The 22,845-nt window shown below is 40.3% G+C and overlaps 1 protein-coding gene and 1 long non-coding RNA gene across 2 annotated transcripts in view; both read left to right on the top strand.

Moving 5' to 3' along the window:
* ankrd50 (ankyrin repeat domain 50) overlaps positions 1 to 18,318 on the top strand; it is a 36,291-nt gene extending 17,973 nt beyond the window's left edge. Inside the window, exons 5-6 of the mRNA XM_040010299.1 lie at positions 14,416 to 17,960; positions 18,241 to 18,318. Of these exons, the coding sequence (XP_039866233.1) occupies positions 14,416 to 17,957 (3,542 nt within the window). The 3' untranslated portion in view covers positions 17,958 to 17,960; positions 18,241 to 18,318. The remainder of the gene's footprint in view (positions 1 to 14,415; positions 17,961 to 18,240) is intronic.
* Positions 4 to 11,112, top strand: LOC120720576. The gene is made up of 2 exons (XR_005692990.1): positions 4 to 8,583; positions 9,315 to 11,112. It is a non-coding gene; the product is annotated as an uncharacterized LOC120720576 (long non-coding RNA).
* Positions 18,319 to 22,845: the final 4,527 nt, after the last annotated feature.

The following is a 22,845-nucleotide window of genomic DNA, read 5'->3' as shown; positions in this document are numbered from 1 at the left end:
TTTTCTCGTTGCTCAGTTAAGATAACTGTTCTCCAAGTGTAGAGGCAATTTTCCAAAAGCTTTAGGGTGTTACATGTAGTTTTTTAAAAATCAATACATCATTGTCAAAATCACTATGATACCATTATTACAACTGAGCTGAGCTGTTGAAAAGAGACAGTTTGATGTATGAGAAAGTACTTGCAATTGTCAGTACTGCTGTATGCTTGTTCCGCTTGATGGCAACCATTTTTCAGATTTAATAATACACATTTTGACAAAAAAAATACAGCAGTTACAAACAAAGCCTGCAGCATCATTCTTTTTTTTTTTTGGTCACTGCTTCGAATGCTTTCTAACATTATGACATGCCTGAAGGGATTAGTCACCACTGCAGACTTCTGTAAGAGATGCAGCTTTTCCTTGTCTTGTGACACTGTACCATACCCACTGCTATTATCTCCTTGTCAGGCCAGCAGCCTACTCTGTGGCGATGAGCTGGCATAACATTAATCAAAAACCTAACTGTGTGGGAGGAAGTTGCCTCTGCAGACTCACATTGCTGCGTGTCCCCCGTCTACCTTTCCAAAGCCATTGAATGTGGGAGCTTCTAGTGCCCTCACTTTACCCTGTTTACTGTTACACAACATCCCAGCAGTCTGAATAGTTGTGCTGCTCCCTCCTCAGGAGGTGCTTGCAGTCAGGTTTGGGGATGAACAAGCTACATGCGTTCTTCCTTTTGTTCCTGCATAAATTATGAAATGCCTATGTTTGTATGATCTAATTCTCCAAAAGCAGTTCTATTTGTAGTGCTGATATTTCTATTGATTTTATATTGGATCGGGTATGATCGCGATTAGGTCTCTGTGCATAGTATGTACAGAAATGCTAAAATCCTATAGAATTAATAGGACAGGTAACAAGCATCCTTCTTTAATATCTAGTCCCAGCAGCAAATTAATTTGCTTGGCAGTCTGTTCATGTTCTGGCTTGTCTTCAGTGGATTATGTTGCTTGCCTCTTATCATTTTAGATAATACAAATAGTATTCCTGTATATATTCCAAATTAAATGCAACAGTGTAATTAGAATTAAGAGGTCACGCTCAAAGTTGTTTTCAGGACTCTTAAAATATGCTTTCCATATATACAGCAGGTAAAGTAAATCATGAACGCGTCACCAGTTTTCTTAGTAACTATATTTCTAAAGGTGCTATTGACATGAAATTTTCACCAGATGTTGGTAACCCCTCAATCCAATTCACACATGCAAAGTAATCAAACTATAACTGTCCATATTTTAAGTTGTTTGCAATAATGAGACATGACACAGGGAAAAGCTGTTGAACACATGAAGAAATGGAGGTGCAAAAAGACCTAGAAAGTCATGACAGCAGCTGAAATCTATCAGTAATTAGAAAGCAATCCTGCCACTTAATGCTAATGAATAACAGCTGGTTCAGTCCCTATAAAAAGGTATCTCATTACCAAAGATACAACCCATGATGGGTAAAACCAGTGAGCTCTTGCAAGACCTTGCAACCTTATTTTTGCAACAGATACTGATGGCATTGGTTGCAGAAGAATTTCAAAACCACTTGAAGATTCCAGTGAGCGCTGCTGGAGCCATAATCCAGGAGTGGAAAGAATATCATTTCACCATAAACTGGCCACGACCAGGTTCTCCCAGCACGATTTCAGACAGAGGAGTGAAAAGAATTATCAGATGAGCTTTCCAGGAGCCAAGGACCACTTGTGGAGAGCTACACAAAGAGTTGGAATCAGCAGGAACAATTGTTTTAAAGAAAACAATAAGAAATGCAGTCAACCACCATGGCCTGTATGCACGCTCGCTACACAAGACTTTGTTGCTAAAGGAAAAGCATGTTGGAGCAAGTTTAAAGTTTGCTGAGAAGCTCAAAAGGCACTGCATAACATCCCAAAAGTAAATAAGTTTGGAGGTGGGACCATCATGGTGTGGGGCTGTTTTCCAGCATACAACAATGGCACGCTTCATATAATTAAAGGAAGGATAAATAGAAAACATATACAGAGACATTCCTAATAGAAAACTGCTGCCGTCAGGAGGATGAAGACTAAACGAGGATGGATGTTTCACCAAAACAATGATCCCAAACACAGCTGAGGAAACTCTTTTGGTTTCAGAGAAAGACAATAAAGCTGCTAGAATGGCCGAGTCAATCACCTGCTCTCAATCCAATTGAAAATCTATGGAAAGAACAAAAGTTCATAGAAGGGGTCAAGGAAACCTTCAGGTATGTGTGTAAGAACGGGCCAAAATCACCCCTGAGCAATGCATGAGAAGAATTTCTCTATACAGGAGGCATCACCAAAGGCTTCTGTACAAAGTATTAAATACATTTCAGTAAGTGTGTTCAATACTGTGTCATTTCTCATTATTACACTTAATTTTATGGACATCTATGGTTTGATTTCTTTGTTTGTGGGGCTTGGATGGGACATCTGGTGAGAATTTCATCTCAATAGCACATTTTGTATTAACTTAGAAAACTGGTAACACATTTAGTACTTATTTAACCCACTGTAGGTCTCCTGCAAGAAAATGAATTGTCAGCTATTTTGATCATTATTTCCGTGCAAAAGTTCCAGCCACTCCGTGGGTCTAGTTTCTCCATTGGGAGTTTGTTTCTTAGTCATTGTTTGTATAAGAGTGGAAACAGGAATTCAGGACACTAGAGTCTCACTTTGAGTCGTTCATGGGCATCGTGCATGTAATTCAACAAACCAACCGTGATGCAGGCTGCCCACTTCATAATTTCAAAGACACGCCCACCCACGCTTTCCTCTAACTTAAAAGGTTCTGTGTAGGAACCCGTGTGGATTGGTATCAGTTTAGTTTAAAGCGTTTTCCAAAACTTTGTGTCCACAGACAACACAGATGGAAGAAGTTTTATATTTGATTTTCTTTCGGCAGCAGTTTGTGTCTGGCCCAAATCATTAATTTCAATAGTGAGATTTTATCTGGTGTGCACTTCATGTTCAGAGCAGACTCAGCAGGGGAACATAGTCTTAAAAAACATTTTCGTCTTTGGTATATGTTTTTTTTTTTTTTTTTTTTTTTTTTTTTTAACTTGTTAGTTCTGTTTCTGCTTGTTGCACCTCTTTTGTTTGTACTTATCTTTTGTTTTTTTTTTTAACTTGTTAGTTCTGTTTCTGCTTGTTGCACCTCTTTTGTTTGTACTTATCTTTTTTTTTTTTTTTTTTTTTTTTAATATATGGTTTGAGGTGAGTTTCATCGTGGAACAATCTGATAAGTGGCAGTTATCATCTTTTTCTCCATTTTTGAAGCTCATTCTCTCTTTACTGCCTCTTTGATGATGGCCAAGCTTTTGTTGAGCTCTTACTCCAATTGCCAAGCAATTGGTTCAAAAAGATTAATCTACTTTTGAAAAGAGTGCCAGCCTCACATATGAGATGTGATGTCCCTACTTGAAGGGAGTGAAGGACATATTTGGTTTTGTTTTTCCTTTCCGTTTAGACTTGCTGATGTCTTTTTATTTCTATGAACATATTCCACAGTTAAAGAACTGAAATAAAAGGTATTATCTAGTCTATGCACTGAAATCCTCCTGCAGAACTACAGTAAGCCTTGATCTAATGCTTTTAGCAGTGTCTTTGTTTTGTCTGGATCCAGTCTTCCGCTTTTAGTCCAGTGCTGGAAATTCTTCTACAAGACTGACTTTTTCTTTTTTTCCCATCACACTTAGACGGATGTGGACTTGCACACACACACACTCACTCACTCACTCACAGTGTATTCTATTGCCTTTTGTACCTTATTATTAATATGGCACTATGAATGCTCCTTATTCATGCAGCAGTGGACTGAAAATAGACCAAAGAACTTCAGAGTATCAGACTGAGGCCAAGTGTCCCCTAAAAATATCTTGCATATTGTTTACAATTTAGAGATGGCAGTGACCTGCCAAAAGCGTCCACTTTCATGCTCGCTGCAAAGCAAACTACTATTTTATATGAGCGTCCGTTTTAGTCGCAGTGGAGGTTGTCAGTTTCCCAGTATACTCTGGTTTGTGGTAATACGAACTTTGTGGTTTTGTAAATACAGTGCTGATAAAGTTTGAGGAATGACCTTTAACCACAAGGTTTTGAAGGGAGCTCACTGGACCTGAATTTTGGTCCTGTATTTCTAAAATGACTAAAAGAATTCAGACTCCTTTTATGTGAGTAACTCAAAGCTTTCTGTTACCTTTGATTTTTGCAAAATTTGCTTCAGTCTGACTCACAGCAAGTGCATTCAGCTGGAATTTCTCATTTAATTTTTTTTAAGGAGATGACTTTATTCCCCAGGAGCAAAACTCAGAGTTCCTTGTCTCTTGCTCAACTGTTATTCCTTGTGTCTATCTCTGAGTGGAATGTGCTTTGGGAAGTTTTCAGCACCTCAGAGACCGAACAGGAAGGAGGCATACTGACTTCTGCTGCAGAATGCCTCACTCACATCCGCTTGGCTAATGCCTCACAAACAAAGAGTGGTCAGTTTGTGAGGAGTACAAGAATTTTGCACAGTATCCCTCTGGCAGACCCGTGTTATGTGATCATTCCGATTCGAATAAGCGTCAGACTTGTTACCTTTGACTTGGACTAAAATTTCACTCTTGAGATGCAAATTGTAGCGAAAAAAAATCCTGCTTTTTCTGACTTTACCTTTTCTTTGAGCTGTGCTACTGTAAGGGCATTGTAGCGGTAGCGCAGTGGAAACACTTAGGCAGCGATTTTGGTTGGGAGCCGGGTAGAATCTGTGCCAATTTATCAAGGCCTCCAGCAGAAGGTGGAGCAGGGACAGAGAAAAGAGGGCTGTATGAAGGTGCAAGGTGGGGGTTGGCTGTTTAAATACCCCCCCCCCCCCCCCCCCCCCCCCCCCCCGTGTGTGTGTGTGTGTGTGTGTGTGTGTATTTATTTTTTTCAGCTCAAACCTCAATCTCTTGCCATCTTTTTTTTCTTTTTTCTTCCTACTTTGCTATTGGTCTCATCGAAATACTTACAGCCCATTTTTTAAATCATAGTTCCAACATAGCATTTGAATCAGACTCATGTGATTTTTTTTTTTTTTTTCCATCTGTCACATGAAAGCATCACTGGACTGTAAGGGCTCCTATCCGAACAATACTGTTTGATTCATACTTGTTAAAGTCACTGTTTCTCAACAGGCATGTATGTGTGGGGGCTCGAGAGAGTACTGCACGGACTACATGAAGGTGTCTGATCAGCTGATGAATATATATATATTTTTTTTATTAGGGAATGGCTCATATTGACATTTACTTCTGGAAAAGCAAGGCTTCATTTTTCATTTCTTTAAGTAAAAATGCCTTCTTCTTCCCAGTCAGAAAGTGTGACATCCAGCCAACAAGTCATTTAAGGTCACAGTTGTAGCACGGTGACGACATTCCTGACAGTGACACAAAAATGCAGACAGGGTTGACTCATCAGATCAAAGTGTAAATCCAGTCTGGTGCTATAAATAGATAAAATATATACAACTGGACTAAGGTAATAATCACTGCCATCTCTTACTTGTAAACGATATGGGGGGTATTTTTAGCAGACACTTTGCCTCAGTCTGATAATCTAAAGTCTTGGTTTGTTCTCTAGGTACAAAGTGCTTAAAATTATGTTTTATAATTTATCAGAAATGAACTGCATCATTAACTTTTTGCTAATAACTTTAAAAAATTTAGATAAAACATTTTTGGTTAAGAACCAAACATAAAATTTTATGATTAACAGGCCACAGCGTCTCAGATACATGTGTATCTGGGTCCTGTATACTGTCACTTAAATTCACTCTGTTTACCTTTCTTTTGCCAACCTTGGCACAAACATATATGGGCAGTACTTGTGGATGGAAGTCTTGCTGTCCTGCAAGACTTCCACTGGAACAGTTAGGCAAACCTCTCCACCAATTAGCATCCAGAAAGGGCTGTGCAATGTTCGAGCTGTACGCTGAATATTTCATTTGCTGATGATTACTACTGAAGCTTCTGCACTCAAAAATCATAACTCCTACCTAATGTCCATATTTTAGCTTATTTTTTTTATTTAATTCAAGTATTACTGGCTAACAGCCAACCTTATGGAGAGCTCAAGGCATGTGTTTTTAAGATCTGAGATAATCAGAGTGAGGAGAGAATTGCTACCGAAATCTTTTCTTCTGTCTGCAAGCATCTTCTGACTAATCCTCGAGTACAGGAGGAGGAAGGTAACCGTGATAGAGCCTGTTTTAAAGGAAACGCAAAACAAAACCTCGTGCAAGCTGTATTTAGGATTTTGAGTGAAAAGCCAACATGAGCGAGGGATGAGGAAGGATGGAGAAGGCATGGAGTGCCAGTAGTTATAATAATATAGTATCAGTGTGCTCCTGAAGCTGTGAAACATAATGACTCCCCTTAAACAAGCACATTCCTGCTCAGGAGTGTTACAGCAACTTCAATTAGATTGATTTCCACTGTAATAAAATACATAATTATTTTAACTCCTTTCCCGATTTTACTTCTTCAAGTGGGTGAAAAGGAGCAACGTTGCCAGCGTTAAGGGGGGCCTACCAGTCAAAACTTGGAAAGTAGCCACCACAAAACCTCACATAAAAGCTTGTCTTGGTTATGAATCACAGCTTTAATTAATACGGTTATACCCCAGCTTAGTCTTAGGAATGTTACAGGAGTGTGTGGCTGCTTTAAAAAGACACTCATCCTTTGAGACATTTTGATGGTGGGTTTACTCATTTCCTTCCCAACGTGACACATTTGCTCATGCTCGTGAGGATTTTTGTTTTTAAAAAAAAAAAACCAAGAGTAATTTGCAGGACTGCTTGCATATAGATAAGTCATTAGATTTCACAGCTATTGTGTAGTAAAAGCTACACTTTCAGGAAATTGTGCTACTCTGGGGTGGGACTGTGTTTCTGTTTCCTGTATTTGTGTCTTTTTCGGGTGAGGGTAGACCACCCTAGCAAGGGCTTGAACCACATCTTCCACCTTCGTTCTGTCCACCATGAATGGAGCTTTCTTAACCCAACATGCCAAGAAGCTGAACTAATTTACCACTAGTGACCACAAAAGAAAAGAGAAGCTCTGTTTTAAAGTGCATGCACTTCTTCAAGAAGCCCTTTGTCTGGAGGCCTATGGTTGAATCCCTTCACAGAAAGGTCAGCAAAACTCTTAACATCGCACTAGATGTGTTTTTTTTTTTTTGGTAAGGTTTCTTTTTGGTCAAATGTAAGACCTCTCTGGAGGGACCACAAGATCTTACTGGCCAACTGACAAGACAAACACAGTCATAAAGCAGAGAGGACAGTTTATTTCTTTTCTGCTGTGGAATGCTCCCCGAAGAGAGGCAAAAACTGCTTTGCTTACTGACTCCACAGTAAAATGCCATTTTGTGGCACAGTTTGGACAACTGGATATATGGTTGCACAAACAACAGATGAATTTGGAGCTTAACAATGCCAAGACTTTTCAGCAGTGAAAGAAGAAGCACTTCCACAGTTAATAGTCAAAAGAATTTAATAATTGATTCCAACATATTTTGGTCATGCTGCGGCCTTCACCAGAAACTAAATTGCTCAACACTAAACCAAAATCACGTTCAGCAAATGCCTCCTGCTATTAAAACACAAAGTTCACTCTGTTCTCTTTTTAGTTTTCGTTATAGATTCTCTGTCACCATGGCTAACAAAAGCAAGCAAGATGCTATTAATAAGCTTACCCCTCTTTGGTTTTTTTTGTTTTTTTTTTTCTTTAGTTGGCTTACACGGACAAACTGATTTATGTCCATATTCATGTATAAGTTGTCGTCTGTGAGGCTGCATGTTGAGCCTCACTTTGGATGAGCTGGAGACCATAATCCCTGTTGAATACTGTAATTTTACCACCATGCCGTCTGTCAGCCGGGCAAATTACAGGTCTACCATGTCTGTATCTATAACACCTTGGGTGCTGCAGTGCAGTCACATGACTGTGAGCACGGCGAACAAAACTGGCTGGCCTCTTCCTACCTGAGGTGATGCCCTTTGGTATGTGGCATGCCTCTGCCAGATTTTAATGAACCTGTGATTTTATTTTATTTTTTCACATTTCTTTTGGTGGCACAGAGCAAGACTTGTTGGTTTTTGATTTAATTGAAGGGTTTTTACATTAAGCCTTAATTAAAATACCCTTCAAGAATTCCTGGGATGGTTTTCAGTTGGTTGCTGCAACTAAAGACATATTTTATCTTTTAAATATACCACACTGTCTCTTCACTTGTGTGCCAAGAATGACTTTGCAAGTGCCTGATTCCGCAGCAAGCCGTCAAAGCTTTCCTCATGCTGAATCTGTAATCTGTACATGCGAAGTCTTCCCAAAATGCTTCCAGGCCTACCTGGCAACACTTGTTGATCGTAGATAATGGATTATTTGACTTGATTGCTGTCAAGCTAGTCTGAGCAGTTTTTTTTTTTTTTTTTTTTTTTTTTTATATGCAGGTGAATGGAAACATGTGGCGGTAGAGCCAAATGAGGTTACTCATAGGTCAACCCGTGTAATGATGAACAAAAACATGGTCAGAAGGTCAGTTGCAGAAGCTTACCATTATTGCAAAGCTACAACATTGCATCTTCAGAAAGAATCAGTTCTTTTTGATGATTCAGTGACAGTTAGTCTGGAACAGATTCCATGGGAATTCCATATCCACTTCCAAACAGCCCTTATTTAGGTTGGGGGCCAAGGTATATTCATAACCGCCAATGTATACTTGGCAACTTATTTTAAAATTTTTAAATATTTGAGAGAATTGTATGACATCCAAAACTGGTAAACTAGTAAAGAATTCCCACAGTTAGTTTACACCTCGCTCATATTGTCTGATGTGCTCCGATCATCACCCTATTCCCTAAAACTCGAAAACACTAGCATTTGACTCACAGTGGACACTGTGACAGTCTGAACGTTTAATGGAGTAATGGATAAATGTGCACTTGGAACAAATGTCATGCTACTTTTTATGATTTATGTCTGTTGTTTGGGGTTTCTGTTAGAATCTTTGGCATGAATGAAATTTGCAGCCATCTGTGCAGCTGCAAGAAGCTAGCTGTAATAGCAGTGACAAGTCTCTTAGAGTAGATATCTCATATGGGGTAGACAGGTGCTCTGCTTTGAGTCAGCCTCTTGTCACCATCTTAATGAGCTTCTGCCATTCAAAATAATAACTAAGCTCTTTGTGGGTTAGTGGAAAAAAACCTAGTATTTCTACTGTGTTTTGCATAGTTTTATATATGATTGATGTAGTATTCTTTGCACAGGTGGCCTTGTTGTGAATATGTTCCTGTTAACCCAACCCCCAACACATCAGCCCTCTTCAGCTGCCCTACAACAGGTTTGACTGGAACTCTTTCACATCCCGTTTGAAAGTCAGCAGAGGCATGTTCGGGCGGGAGTGTTTTCATGTGCCTCGCCTCAAGCAAACCTAAATTAATTGTTAAGTGTAATCATTTCTGCGTCTCGCCTGGTGGTCGCGTAGCATGGCAACTGTTTGCATCTTTGCGCTGTTAAATCAGCTCCAGATTTGAGCCGAAACCTCTCAGATCTCAGCTCCTCAGTCTGTTCTCACTTGTGAATAAGCCACATTTATCCAAAATAAAACAGAAAGAGTTGTTGCCTTTTGACTGTTAAACTCCAAATTGGAGTCTGTAAACAATCAAACAAAGAATTCAGCAGTATTTTTCAAAGATTGAAGAGTAGCACACTTGCACAGGACTTGAGTTTGCAGACCGTTGGAGCTCACTCTCTTCCACATACTTGTGTTTAGGAGGTTGGCTCTCTCGTGTTTTTTGGAGCTGGGAACGCTGCAGCTGTCGAACAGACGTTTGGTTGAGCGCGGGTTTACTGGAGAGCCTGAGGAGAGGGCAGTGAGGCTTGGATTTCTGTTTTCTTTATGGATCCAGTGACTTAAGATGGTGTCTCGCGAAAGATCGTGCTGAATCTGAGAAGCTGCCGTTCCACAGTCCCAGTTGATGAGCTTAGACCTCAAGTTTTTTTGACAGACATGCGCGCACACACGCTGGCTCATTCGTCATTTGAAAAATTAATCTAGAAAGCAAACAGTCACTCTTTTGTACGCGAGACCCTGTCTCTTGTGGCTGGTATCCAGCTCTGTAACGAGCAGCAGCTGGCTCAGAGGCCTGCACTCAGGAGCTGCATCCCTCACCCTGATGAATGTGTCATTTGTTGCTTGTTTAGCAGTCGCTTTTGTTCTGGGTCTGAACCACACACACACACACACACACACACACACACACACACACACACACACACACACACAATGCTCAGCTACAGTTTGTGTAACCTACTTAAAATGGTGCAAAATCTAGGCCTTCATGACTGCTGGGTTTTGGAAAGAAAGAAAATGGTTCTTGGAAGGCGTCTGGGTATTTGTAGCCAATGAGAGTTCATGCATTCTTGTGTAGTACTTAATAGTGGTTCCTGTTACACCGCAGTCATCAAATGCAGGTTGGATGACATTCCCCCTGCGGTTGTTTTATTGCTTTATCGGCAGGAGTAGGGCAATAATATTGCCATGACTTCACAGTTGATATCCAGTGAAGTGATGTCTGCTGATGACTTAAGTGGAAACTGTAGGCTATCTTTCAGTATGTGACTGAAGGGAGATGTAATTTTGGTGAGCAAAGGCACTTAAGTAGGTCTATTGTTTTATTTCTTGTTGTAGGTTCTTTTGTCTTATCTGAGCAAGTGCTTTATTTCATGGTGGCTGCAGTCAAATTTCGATCTCTTCCCTCCTCCAGCTTTCCTATTCACTGTATCTTCATAATTGGTGTGTCAGCGACCGTGGAATGTAGAAGAAACAGTTTATCATAAACTACGGCACAGAAGCATTTTTCTTCTGTTCCCCAGAGAAAATATTCATGATAGAGCAGCATCTCCAGAATTGGGCTGTAATGCATACTGAATGTTTTTCTTAGTCCCACTGTGAATAGAAGAAATCATCACATGACAAAATATTAGTTGTCATACTTTGCTAACATCAGTGGCTGGGTGGAGGGGAGATAGAGATATATATATACACACACATACATAACAAAAAACAAATGCATTTTAAGGTCTCTTAAAGCGTGAAGCCTTTTTTGTCTTATTTTTCCCTTTCATGGCCTCTTTCCCCCTTCCAAGCTAGTGGGTTTCCTGTTCCAGCTGGAGCAAACCCAGAATGCCCAAAGAAGGATTTGGTCCAGAAGAAGTAGGAGGACCCATCACTGACATCCGAGCATCAGAAAGTCGCACCAGACATAAGCTCTCTGTCGTTAGCGAGAGAGACTGTAAATGTAAATTTGAAACTGTGTGCTTGTGTCAAGTGGAGCACTTGTGATTGTGCACTGGCCTGCAAAGCAGAACAGTAGAAGAGAAAGGAAGCATGTACACCAGTTAGATTAGCTTTCAAGCTGAGGGAAAAAGAAAACAAACCCCCCACACACTGGACACCTGACAGGAAACAAGAGGCTAGACAAAATGAGATATAAGGATGAGTGAGAGATCCTCTGATGATAACATGATGGGCTGAAATTTGATCTTTACTGCTTGAAGTTTCAGCCAGGGGAGTTGTGAGCACACAGAGAGACCAGGAATGCGAATTAGGATCGTGTGGTGCCTTCAGTCAAGTCTGTATCTTTTTGATATAAACCCTGAAGTAACCCCAGAGTCATGATAACGAAGGGCTTTTTAAATGAGTACTTAGCCAAGGTTTGTAAACAAAGAATGAAATAAAGACATCACAACTGCTCTAAGTACTCAGAAACAGAAGTGATTTTTACATGGCTACATCACATGCTTCCCATGAATTTGGCTCTTGTAATGTCAGTGACTCCTCCAGGACTGAAGTAGTGGGAGTTGATACGGGAGGTCATGGAGCTGGAGAGAAGAGGCTGAAGGGAGTGTGGAAAATGTGCACAGTTATTGAAAACAGTGGCATACTAGAAGTGGGTTAGGGCCTTTCAGTGGCTGTAATGATGGGGAATATTACTTAAAAGCTTGTTAAAGTGTAAAGAATTCCCATAACCGCCCCATACATAAACCTGTGTTTACATGTTCATATTTAATATTTTCATAATATTTATTTTTTTTTTTTATATGGGAGTTTGGTTTTTTCCTTACTCGGGTTTTCATTCTGTCCCAGATTGTAGACTTAATACTACATAATGCTGTATGCAGACAGATGTGGGGAGTGCACGGACTGTGATTGGCTGTTGAGTCTCTTAGATGTATATATTTTTTTGTTGTAGTTAAGAAGCATTCTTAGTCTCCTCTTTTTCATTTAGATCTACCACAGGCCACCACATCACTAAAGAAATAAAACGATACAGACAAATGTAAAGAACAATGGAACGTGATTTTTGTATAATAGATCTCTGGGTGAAATCTTACATGAATCCTATTTCATCCTGTCCTGTCTTAATCCCAGTAACTGTTCACTCCTTAGCGTCTCAGTCATAAGATGTTTCATGACACTTAAGTAGTGCCTTTTAAAAAGTAAATACAAAGTAAATATTTGTCTTGTATCACAGATTAAATTCTTTCATTCAGTTTTATTTATACAGTACTGATTAAAACACTCTTCTCAGTGGGCTTTAGGTTGTACAGTAAAGACCTTACAATAAAGTGTAACCATTATCCGAAGCGTGAGTGCTTTAATTTCACCAAGTAACCAGTTTTTCACAGGCTGAAATGTGACGAAGGGCCTCAAGGACAGAGTAAAAGGGAATCATTGTGAGATACCGTTTGAAGGAACCTGCTTATCTTAAACAAACACAGAAGCCAGCGATAAAGGGAACCTGTTGCTCCTTCTGTTTACCAGGATCTGTTGTCCAAACTATCAGTGCCTGCTTGGGAATTCTTGTTAAAGTCATTAGGTTTGCTATTTGGCCTGGAAGTGTGTGGTTACCGTTGGGCCTATGTGGAATAAGATTTCACTCTTTTCTACCCACACAATAGCAGTCGGATGAAGAGAGGACTGCTCCAGGCCTGGTGACAGAATCTGATTCATACTGAGGAGAGATGTTATATAACCAAAGCAATCACATTTCACTATGGAGAATAAAAGTTTTGAACTTGTTAGTAAACCTTTCTAAATGTGCTCTTCTTTTAAGCTGTTTTATCTGAAGATAAAATATCTTTATTTTAATGAATTGATGCTCAGGCTGGCAAAGAAGCACATCAGTTTAGGGAGCGAAAGTGCCAGATAGTTGTTCCCATAGTAGGAGGCTTGTTAGATGTTGGGGAAAAAACAGTATGTCAACAACACTGAGACAGACTCTGGTGACTTTCTTTCCTGTCCTAGTAACCCTGAGAAGCATGGGAACTGTAAATAAAAGTATGCAAAAATGCTCCTACTGCCCTCAAGGCTGCAGACTACACAGACCATGAACAGATTGTTTAAGCATGAAGGAAAGTTCACTTTATGCCCATTAGCAGAGGCCATTATGGAGCCATTTTTCCACATCTCAGAGAGGATTTCCCATTAAAGATCATTCATTAAGTGATTGTGATTATTTTTTCCCCCCAGTAGGATTTCTAAAGGTCAATGTGGGAGCATGTTGCATGATAAGTAAGGCATTGGAGAAATGTTTTACAGACCATTGATGTGTTACAGTCATGCAAATAACGTGTCCCTTGCTCTCTTCCATTTTACAGCAGATATGCTTTAGCTGATTAGTCTCTGCAATTAATGAATGGGCTGAATCACCAATGTAGTGGATTCCAGTGTTGAAATAAATTGTTTTCTCTCAGGGTGTGAGATTTGTTTCTTAAATGGTTATCTGCATTGTTACTTCAAGGCTTTCTAGCTTGTTTTTTATTATTATTATTATTATTATTATTATTACGCTGTATTCATTGTTTCAGCCATGTTTACACTTAAATTATTATACATTTTTCCCTAATGCTGGCACTCTCTATCTAAGCTGAAATAGCTGTTTTAGGCAATACACTAAAGCCACTAATTGACATGATTTTGTTTTTGTTGGTATTTCATGGGCTAAGCTGAGAGTGGACACTCACTGATTGTCTCCGTTTCCAGCAGTTAGAGGGGTTATGCTCTCAATTCCTCTGAAAGGATTTTCTTTAACAACCTGACTTTACTATTAATTACCTTAAGAACCTTGGGAAATAAGATTGACTTAACCTAATTATCCAAAGGTACATGATCAGTGACTAAGTACAGGGCAGGATCTCAAGGTCAGACATGACCAGTGTGGGGAGAGTAACTCTACTCATCATTAGCAAATAATGCAGCAAAGGTCATTCTTGAATTAATCTTTTGGATCTTTTAATATACTGAGTAAGTTATTAGCTCAATTTGCCATCAGTCTCATCTTATGTCCTTCCCTTCTGTTTCAGGATTCCGCAAAATCAGCCTTGATGATCTGCGTAAGGCCTACATCGTCAAGGACGTGCAACAGTACATCCTTCACAGGCTGGATCAGGAGGAGGCCCTGAGGCAGCATCTAACAAAGGAGACAGCTGAGATGCTTAACCAACTTCACATCAAGAGCAGTGGTTGTTTCCTTTACCTGGAACGTGTCCTGGATGGTGTGGTGGAAAACTTTATCATGCTTCGTGAGATCCGCGACATCCCGGGCACTCTTAATGGCCTCTACCTGTGGCTCTGCCAGAGACTGTTTGTCAGAAAACAGTTTGCCAAAGTACAACCAATTCTTAATGTAATCCTTGCAACTTGTAGGCCACTCACAGTCAAAGAACTGTACCATGCAGTCTGGACCAAAAACATGACACTGACCATGGAAGAGTTTCAGAAAAAGATGGACATTCTCTCCAAATTATTGGTCGATGGCCTTGGGAGCACTAAAATCCTCTTTCACTACAGTTTTGCAGAGTGGCTACTAGATGTTAAGCACTGCACCCAAAAGTACTTGTGCAATGCAGCAGAGGGACATAGGATGTTGGCAATGAGTTATACTTGCCGGGCAAAGCAGCTCAAGCCGCTTGAGGTGCAGGAATTTGCATTGCATCTTGTGAACTCCAATCTACAGATTGAAGCATTTAATCTGGCTCTTTGGATGGTTTGGAATGGAACTCCTGCTAAAGACTCTTTGAGCACCTCTATACCAAGGGAACAGGAGGTTCTGCAGCTACTGGTCAAAGCTGGTGCACACGTAAACAATGAGGATGATCATGCTTCATGTATTGTACAACAGGCCCTAGAAAGAGAGGATTCGATAAGGACACTACTTGACAATGGGGCATCTGTAAACCAGTGTGACTCCGGTGGAAAAACTCTGCTGAGTAATGCTGCATACAGTGGAAACCTTGATGTTGTCAACTTGCTTATATCTAGAGGGGCAAACATGGAGCTAGAAGATAACAATGGACAGACGGCACTTACCCTTGCTGCAAGGCAGGGCCATACTAAAGTGGTCAACTGCCTTATTGGCTGTGAGGCCAACATAAACCATACAGATCATGATGGGTGGACTGCTCTCCGTTCAGCAGCATGGGGTGGACATTCAGAAGTTGTGTCTGCTCTGCTTTATGCTGGTGCCAAAGTGGACTGTGCTGATGCCGATGGCAGAACTGCTTTAAGAGCTGCTGCTTGGGGAGGTCATGAAGACATTGTGTTGAACCTTCTTCAACATGGCGCTGAGGTCAACAAAGCAGACAATGAAGGAAGAACGGCTCTTATTGCTGCAGCCTATATGGGACACAGAGAAATTGTCGAGCACCTGTTGGACCATGGAGCCGAAGTTAATCATGAAGACGTTGATGGAAGGACTGCCCTTTCAGTCGCTGCTCTCTGTGTTCCTGCAAGTAAAGGCCATGCATCTGTTGTGAGCCTTTTGATCGACAGGGGTGCAGAGGTCGACCACTGTGACAAAGACTGCATGACTCCTCTCCTCGTGGCTGGCTATGAAGGACATGTAGATGTAGTTGACTTGCTTTTAGAAGGCGGGGCTGATGTGGATCATACAGACAACAATGGTCGCACCCCTCTTCTGGCTGCTGCATCAATGGGCCATGCATCTGTAGTCAACACACTACTTTTTTGGGGGGCTGCTGTTGATAGTATTGACAGTGAGGGAAGGACTGTGCTGAGCATTGCATCTGCTCAGGGTAATGTGGAGGTGGTCAGAACTCTGCTGGACAGAGGTCTTGATGAGAATCACAGGGATGATGCAGGCTGGACCCCGCTTCACATGGCTTCATTTGAGGGCCACCGGCAAGTTTGCGATGCCCTTATTGAACAAGGTGCTCGTTGCACAGAGGTAGATAATGATGGTCGAATACCGCTGATATTAGCTGCACAAGAGGGACATTATGACTGTGTGCAAATTCTTCTGGAACACAAGTCATGCAGTGACCAGAGGGGATATGATGGGAGGAATGCTCTCAGGGTAGCTGCATTAGAAGGTCACAGGGAGATTGTTGAACTGCTGCTGAGCCACGGTGCTGATATAGATTACAAAGATGCAGACGGACGCCCGACGCTTTACATACTAGCACTTGAAAATCAGCTGGCCATGACAGAATATTTCCTTGAAAATGGCGCAAATGTGGAAGCTTGTGACACTGAGGGCAGAACGGCCCTGCATGTATCCTGCTGGCAAGGGCATATTGAAATGGTGAGGCTGCTGATTAACTACCATGCTGATGTGAATGCCTGTGACAATGAAAAAAGATCTGCCCTCCAGTCTGCTGCATGGCAAGGCCATACAAAAGTCGTGCAGTTTTTGATAGAGAATGGCACACATGTAGATCACACATGCAATCAGGGAGCAACGGCACTAGGCATAGCTGCCCAGGAGGGTCACATCGATGTTGTACAAATACTTCTTGAAAACGGTGCTGACCCCAACCACGCTGATCAGTTTGGAAGAACGGCAATGAGAGTAGCAGCAAAAGGTGGCCATTCAATGATTATAAAACTTCTAGAAAAATATGGAGCTACAACTCTAAATGGCTGCAACCCCTCCCCAGTGCATACCATGGAAGAAAAAACACCATTGGCAGTGACTGGTAAAATGCAGTCCCTCACCATCAAATCAAGTAGTTCTGGCAGCACTGGGGCAGGAGACGTGCAGTCATCTGGACGAGGTCTACAGAACGGGCCTGTTCATGCCTTCAGTTCACCGTCAGAGTCTCCTGATTCCACTGTAGATAGACAGAAATCCTCCCTGTCAAATAATTCTCTCAAGAGTTCAAAAAACTCCTCTTTGAGAACCACATCATCTACAGCCACAGCACAGACAGTGCCCATTGACAGTTTTCACGGACTGACATTTACAGAACAGATTCAGCAGCACTCACTGCCCCGCAGCCGGAGCAGACAGTCTATTGTATCTCCGTCCTCTACGACAAAGTCCATTAGTCAGCAGCCATCATCCCCATCCAGTGACTTTGACTGGTCTCAGCTGAAATCCGGTCTTAAATCAACAAAGGGAACTAAAACTGGAAATAGCACAGCAAACAGCAAAACAACACTGGGAGACAAGAAGAAAATCAAGAACAGTGGCTCAACCCAAGGTCAGGTTCTGGAGTATGAGATGACCCAGTTTGACAAGAGAATTGCCATTAATAAATCGGTAGCTAACATTGCAGTGAAAGATCCTCATTGTAAGATCATGATTGGTGGTTCAGTTCAGCAGGAAAGGGGACAGTGCCAGGATCAGTTTTTCATACAGCAGCAAAGCTGTTCTGAGAAGAAGAGGAATGGGATAATGACAAACCCCAACTATCATCTACAGGGTAATCAGGTTTTCTTGGGTAGGGTATCAGTTCCACGGACTGTTCAAAACAGGGGCCACCAGGATGTTCTAGAGAACTATCCCATAGGGGAAACGGAGCTAAGCCTTAAACAAGCCCTGAAACTGCAGATTGAAGGATCAGACCATGGGTTTAACTACAAAAAGGAGACTCCATTATAGCTGGTAAGAGAGAGTTTGTTTGTTTTTAAATATTCCAGCACGTGATTTTAATGTAATACAGCAACCATGTGTTTATATGTTGAAATCAAGAAAAGGCGAGGGCACATAGCAAACAACACATGCTTTTGGCTTGTCTAAGGACTAATAAAGGAGCAAAAAATGGGCACATAGATGATACCGGAATGCACTGAATAGAACCACCATTAGTTGGATTTAATCAGACTTGCATGAAGAAAGCCTCCCAAGCAAAACATTAACCCAAATCATTCCTGTGCCATTTCAGATGTCTTGAATGCCATTCGTCATGCAGACGGCGGAGGGAATGTGCCAAAGCAACTGTTTTCATCTGCATTTAAAAAAACAAAAAAAAACAAAAAAAAACAACACTTTTTTTTTTTTTTTAACTTTTCATCAGTGGGAGACCTCAAAATGTTACCTAGGGAAGATTGTTTTCTGCCTAAGGCTTATGTGAACTGATACTTCAATGTGCCTACATCTGTTACAGCCTTCTCCATGTATCCATGCAAACTATCATCTTAATTTAATGTAATGCTATTTAATAAACAGTGTATGCACTTTTAAGAGTAAAATGACAGACATGCATTTGTTCTAGTCACTCGTATCCCATCCATGTTTTATCTAAGTAACTGTTTGAGAAAACGTACCAATGCTTTTTTCCTGTTATTTTATATTAATGTTTGTTCTACTTTTTAAACACTGACAACAATGTACTGCGAGTACAATGTAACAAACCAGAGGACATAACAGTAACTGATGCCATGGTATGAAGTAAGCGCATTGATAGTCTGCCTTTCTAGAGACCCCAAATAATCTGTGTTAACTTTGAGCAGCGTGTTAAACTTACTTTGTGTGTGATGTGTCAATAGCTATTTTCATCACAAGTATATAAAAGTGTATTTATTTTTTGGGGGAAAAAAAGCCACTTTTTGGTTTTGCATTACATTCTATCATGGTGCTGTGTTTTCAGACGTTGCCTGCAGTCATTTTGAACTCCCAATTTGTTGGCTATGTAAGTTTGTGCATTATTAAAATATCTAAGAAAGAGGGAGGTTCATCGAAAATGTAAACAAAAAAATAATTTTGTCCCTATGGGATTTTGTTTTTTGTTTTTTTTGTTTGTTTTTTTTTGGTTGTTGTTGTTGTGAGTCCTGTTTTGTGTGCATTAAAAAAATATTTAAATAATCCATTTTGGTGCTAAAAGCAGCAATGTCAAGTGATTAAAAATACATTTGTCAGCACAGTTACATGTATAACCTACTGCATCGCAAGAAACAAAATCCAAGCTTTGTTTCCGTATCGTCATGTGGTTCATTTTCAGTTAATTCCTGGCTGGATTTTTCAGGGGCATGACACAGACTCAGAAAGGCTTCAGCCATTAAGACAACTACTAGCTGTTAGTGACATTGTCTGTAATGCAAAGTTGTAAAGCCAAAGTTGAATGGGTATATTCTAACCCGCCTCCTCCCTGTGAGACACTGAGGATCAGTTGGACACGACTTACCCCTGCGGGAGACTGAGGGGAGGAGGTGCTCAGCTGTGACACTGAGGGAACTGAAACATCTGTTTCTTATGAATTCTATGGAGCTGCGTTAGTGTTTACAGGCTGTGTCATATTTTTTTGCAGGCTTTTCATAATGTTAACGGTGAGATATATTGCCAAGAACTGGGATCGAGGAGTAGAAGCCTATCGCATGCACGAACACTTATAAGCCCTAGTGAAAGCTCTCAGCTCTTCAGTACTACAGTAGCTCAAATGTATGCCATGAAGGGACGGTAGAAGGATTCTAAGCAGGACCGGGTTTAGAAACAGTGTTGGAAAAACATACTGTATAGTCTTATTAAGCAGTTATCTTGTTTGTCTTGACTGTGTTTTGTCTGCCATCTTTGATTTGACTGTCAGTGATTGGATTGTAAATAGCTTCCAATGTACATTCAACTTTCATTTAAAAAGAATTCCTGTATTCTATGAAGTGGAATTTTCTGATGTATATTAAAGTGCTTAATAAACATATTTGCTTTACTGCTGAAACAGACATTTTTGCTTATTTCATTTCGCATCCTTTTATAGTAACAGTGCCAGATAGTTGAGGCCAGTATGCTGACAGAAATGATTGTGTTGGCCGTTAATGGTCCAAAACAAGATGGATAATAAAAAAGCCACCAAAGGAAAGAGATTTGATTTATGGGGATGTACCAAAACCTGAAAAATCTGCACCATGCTTATATTTTTGTACTTGTATTCTTTTGACAGCTTTTTCCTCTCTCCCTTTCTCTCTCTCTCTTGTATTGGAGCTGTGAAACTACAGCATGTGCTGTTAATACCTACTTCACTGTTGGTCATTTGATATAGAGGGCCAAACCAGGACACTGCAGGCACTGCAACACATGGATCACGCTGAAGTGGAGCAGACAAGTGTGCCAAGTGCTATCGCGGCCTCCCCCTCTCCTGCATTTCACTCTGTTCATTTGAGTTAAAAGCAAACTGAAAGAGAGCTGTAACAGAAGTAGCTGAAAGATTTGATTTAATAGCGTTTTTATTTAATCTTACGCAGTTTCACAATAAAGAAACTGGGTGCTTTTACTGGATTTTGGCTGTGATTATGAATTATCTCCTATTCAAATTCCAAATTGATGCAAAGTATACAGTTAAAACATTCAGCTGTTTCAAAAAGATTTAACTTTGAACCAAAGAGTTAAATCTGAACAAAGTGGTTCTATTGACTAATTAGGTTTAACTGCCACCACCCAAAATGTCACGAAAAAATGCACCAAATAGCCGTTCAAGTGCCATTTAGACTTTTGGACCTTCAGCACAGGCTTCTCTGTGTGTTTTGAGAGGGTGGGTGTTAATGAATGAACCATCTGGTACTGATGTCATGCAGTGTGCACTGTCCAAGCTTGGAGGATCTCCTCATGAACCGTCTGCCAGTGGCCACATCTGGTTGCTCTCCACCCATGCCCTTGTTTTGGATACAGAGCTAACAAGTTCCCTCACAATATACACAACATGGAGACAGTTGTGGCTGGCTTGTTCCAGAGGTATTTTAAACCCAATGGCCTTCAACTAGTGCATGCCTTTGAGAGCCACGTGTGTGCTGAATTCACATTTAAGCAAATGTGATCTCTGTTTAGCACTTTAGCTACAAGCTTTCTTGTTTGGCTTCACAGAAACCTGCGTGTACTTCGATCTAAGCTGGCTCAAGGTGACTGTCGAATCACAAAATGCTGTTAATTCTCGTGTCCTTGTGGGGAACATATTTCCCAGCTTGTCTTGAGATCAGCAATCCTCACAAGAATGCAAACACTGAAAAGATTTCTTTTTGGCAGGTGTGTGTGTGTGTGGCTGGTGTCTTACTTCCAAGTTTCTCTGTGATCACATATGTTGAGCTTTAATCTGTGTATTTTCCAACTTCTGCATACAATTTTCAAAAATATACACTTTGAAGAGGGTTTTCAAGATAAAGCCTTTTCAGTTGATCGAAGCTTAGTGAGACAAAACAAATAAAGGCTGCATTTTCAGATGTATTCTCGATTATGAGACTTTAGCCAGAGCAAAGCTTTGTTGGAAAAGAAAATACTGTATGCATTCAACAAATCCTCTTTTTGTGCAGAGATGAATGAGTATGTGCCAGACTTTGCTTCGTGGATTACATTACTAATTACATGCTAAATTACAATTTGTAAACATCACCAAACAGTCATTCTTACTAATCAATTACCTTGAGTAAACACATCGAAGAATTTGCGTTGACTCTTGGACAGAATGTGTAAGTTCAAATCTATAGCTGAACAATTTAAATCAGACTTCAAGCATGACTCTACATCATGTCAGACCAGTTTTATTCTCCAAATGTTAACTGTTGTTCTGGGAAACTGGCATCTGTACAAGTATGAATAGTCAGCATCTTGGGATGAGTGCCAGAAATGATTTGGTGAAGAAGCAGCCAAGTGGCAGACTTGTGGAGAAATTTTACAATGGGGTATTTAAATATGTCCGTCCAGTTTTATAATGACACGAGTGCAGCCATGCAGAGCCATTCATCTCAGTGGCGTTCAAATTAGATTGACTGGAACTACTAGCCTGCGAGCTTTGTTAAAACTGTGACCTGAAATAAAGGTGAATTTCTCCAAACTCACAGCGAAGAGGAAATGGCTGCAATTTGGTTGGAGAGAGAGACTTTAAATCCATTAACTGCTACATTTATGTGTTATGTTGTTCTGAAGAAGTTTGTGTAGATCTTGTTTTTTACATATAGTATGTTTAATTTTTAGATTATCTGGGAAATATTTTTATTAATTAATAATTAATAATTAACTGATTAATAATAATAATTATTATTATTATTATTTATTTTTACAAAATCCTGCTTTAAAGCGATTTTTTGTTTGTTTGTTTAGAAAACAATTTGCCCTGAAAGTGACACTATACAAAGAAAAAATGTGTTATAATTGACTCATCAATAAAATCTTACACTCAGTGTTCTATTGTAAACTAATTTTTTTTTTAAGCTGCATACACACAGGAAGTAATTTGCTCTATGAATTGCTTTGAAGTTGACCTCTGATCGCTAGTCTAGATAACCCCTAATAGATTTACTTTCCTGTCATATGTTAGTCACCAGTATCACTCGTTATCCTGCGCTCTCATTGGTTATCACTTCAATCGCTTGCCTCAAAAGTGAGTTCATCTCAGGACCTGCCCACTTCCTGTCACCAACTATTTTATTGCAGGTTTTGTGCCAAAAAGTGATTGCAGATGTTTCTATGTGAATTTTGTTTTAATATTATGTGTAATATTCTTACTTATATTGGCAAACAGGCTGCAATCAACAGGATTTGCTAATAAAATAAACAAATGACCAATTTT

Source organism: Simochromis diagramma, unplaced genomic scaffold, assembly GCF_900408965.1.
Source record: "Simochromis diagramma unplaced genomic scaffold, fSimDia1.1 OVJJ01000585.1, whole genome shotgun sequence".
In the NCBI taxonomy this organism is placed as follows: domain Eukaryota; kingdom Metazoa; phylum Chordata; class Actinopteri; order Cichliformes; family Cichlidae; genus Simochromis; species Simochromis diagramma.
Note: the sequence above shows the minus strand (reverse complement) of the source record. Positions and strands in the feature narration are given on the sequence as shown.